This window comes from Habropoda laboriosa, unplaced genomic scaffold, assembly GCF_001263275.1.
Source record: "Habropoda laboriosa isolate 0110345459 unplaced genomic scaffold, ASM126327v1 scaffold67, whole genome shotgun sequence".
Lineage (NCBI taxonomy): Eukaryota > Metazoa > Arthropoda > Insecta > Hymenoptera > Apidae > Habropoda > Habropoda laboriosa.
Window position 1 is genome coordinate 4,959,203 of NW_017100242.1, and position 1,070 is coordinate 4,960,272.

A 1,070-nucleotide genomic window follows, 5' to 3' on the forward strand; every position below is an offset into this window, starting at 1 on the left:
AGTTTTGCAAGTTTAGGTTCTTATATCATGATGAATTATTGTTGTATTATTTTACAACAAATTTTTATTTTTTCATATAATTCACTGTTTTAAGTTTTTTTAAGTTTTCATTACATTTTTTGATTGCCTTGGTGTCATAAAATAAAGCCATGGCACCATGCAAACATCATTGCTTTTTGTCAGAGGTTCCTGATGTTCGTCGCATGGAACAAGCTTTATTACAGCTTCTAGAAGATTTTCATAGTGGCAATTTACGAGCATTTGGTATGTCAATCTGCTTTTATACTTCAGACATAGTCTATTATGGCATATATAAAAAATGTAAATAAACAATGAATTCATTATAGGAAAAGACTGTAGCATGGAGCAAATGACAGAAATACGTGAACAACAAGAACGATTAGCTAGACTTCATTTTGAGTTAGGTCAAAAACAAGAAATTGGTGGTGAACAATCAGGTCTGCGACATTCGAGTGCTAATATGCGTCATTTATTGCATCGTCTCCAACAGCTTAGTGTTTGTATCGAACAATTACATAGCAAATAGTCACAAAATGTTGATAAAAAATTGTTAAAACAAAATTCTTTTACTTTATAGAACATTTTCAAATTTTGATAGTTTGTTATGGTACTGTTTTTATATAATTGTACATGTAAGTTCTCCAGTAGTAGAACTTCTTTAACTTTTTGTTTCTTAATTTGTAATTTCCTTATTTATTTAATCAGTTCTTTTTACTTTTTGGTGAATGTATTTTTTTAAGTCTCCTATATAAAGTATATAGTAGCAATTCACTAATTGTATTTATTAAACAATAAAAAGTAGGTAATTATAAGTGGGTTGTATGCTAATTTAATAAATATATATGTGAACGATTATGTCTATGTTATTTGATATCTTATTCAAGTAATGTTATAATTAAATTGTATATTCAAGTACAATAATAACCATATTAAAGAATTTTGATTTCAGGAAACAAATTATGAATTAAAATTTTATTTTTTAAAATACCTTTGTTCATTTGATATTGTGTTATAAATATATTAATACTATTTGAAGAAAAATAGGTAAA

The 1,070-nt window shown here is 26.0% G+C and overlaps 1 protein-coding gene across 2 annotated transcripts in view; it reads left to right on the forward strand.

The window, feature by feature from the left end:
• Positions 1 to 547, forward strand: part of LOC108571968 (coiled-coil domain-containing protein 28A) — a 3,315-nt gene extending 2,768 nt beyond the window's left edge. For both annotated transcript variants that reach the window (XM_017934134.1, XM_017934135.1), the window contains exons 4-5: positions 148 to 264; positions 348 to 547. In XM_017934134.1, the coding sequence (XP_017789623.1) occupies positions 148 to 264; positions 348 to 547 (317 nt within the window). The remainder of the gene's footprint in view (positions 1 to 147; positions 265 to 347) is intronic.
• Positions 548 to 1,070: the final 523 nt, after the last annotated feature.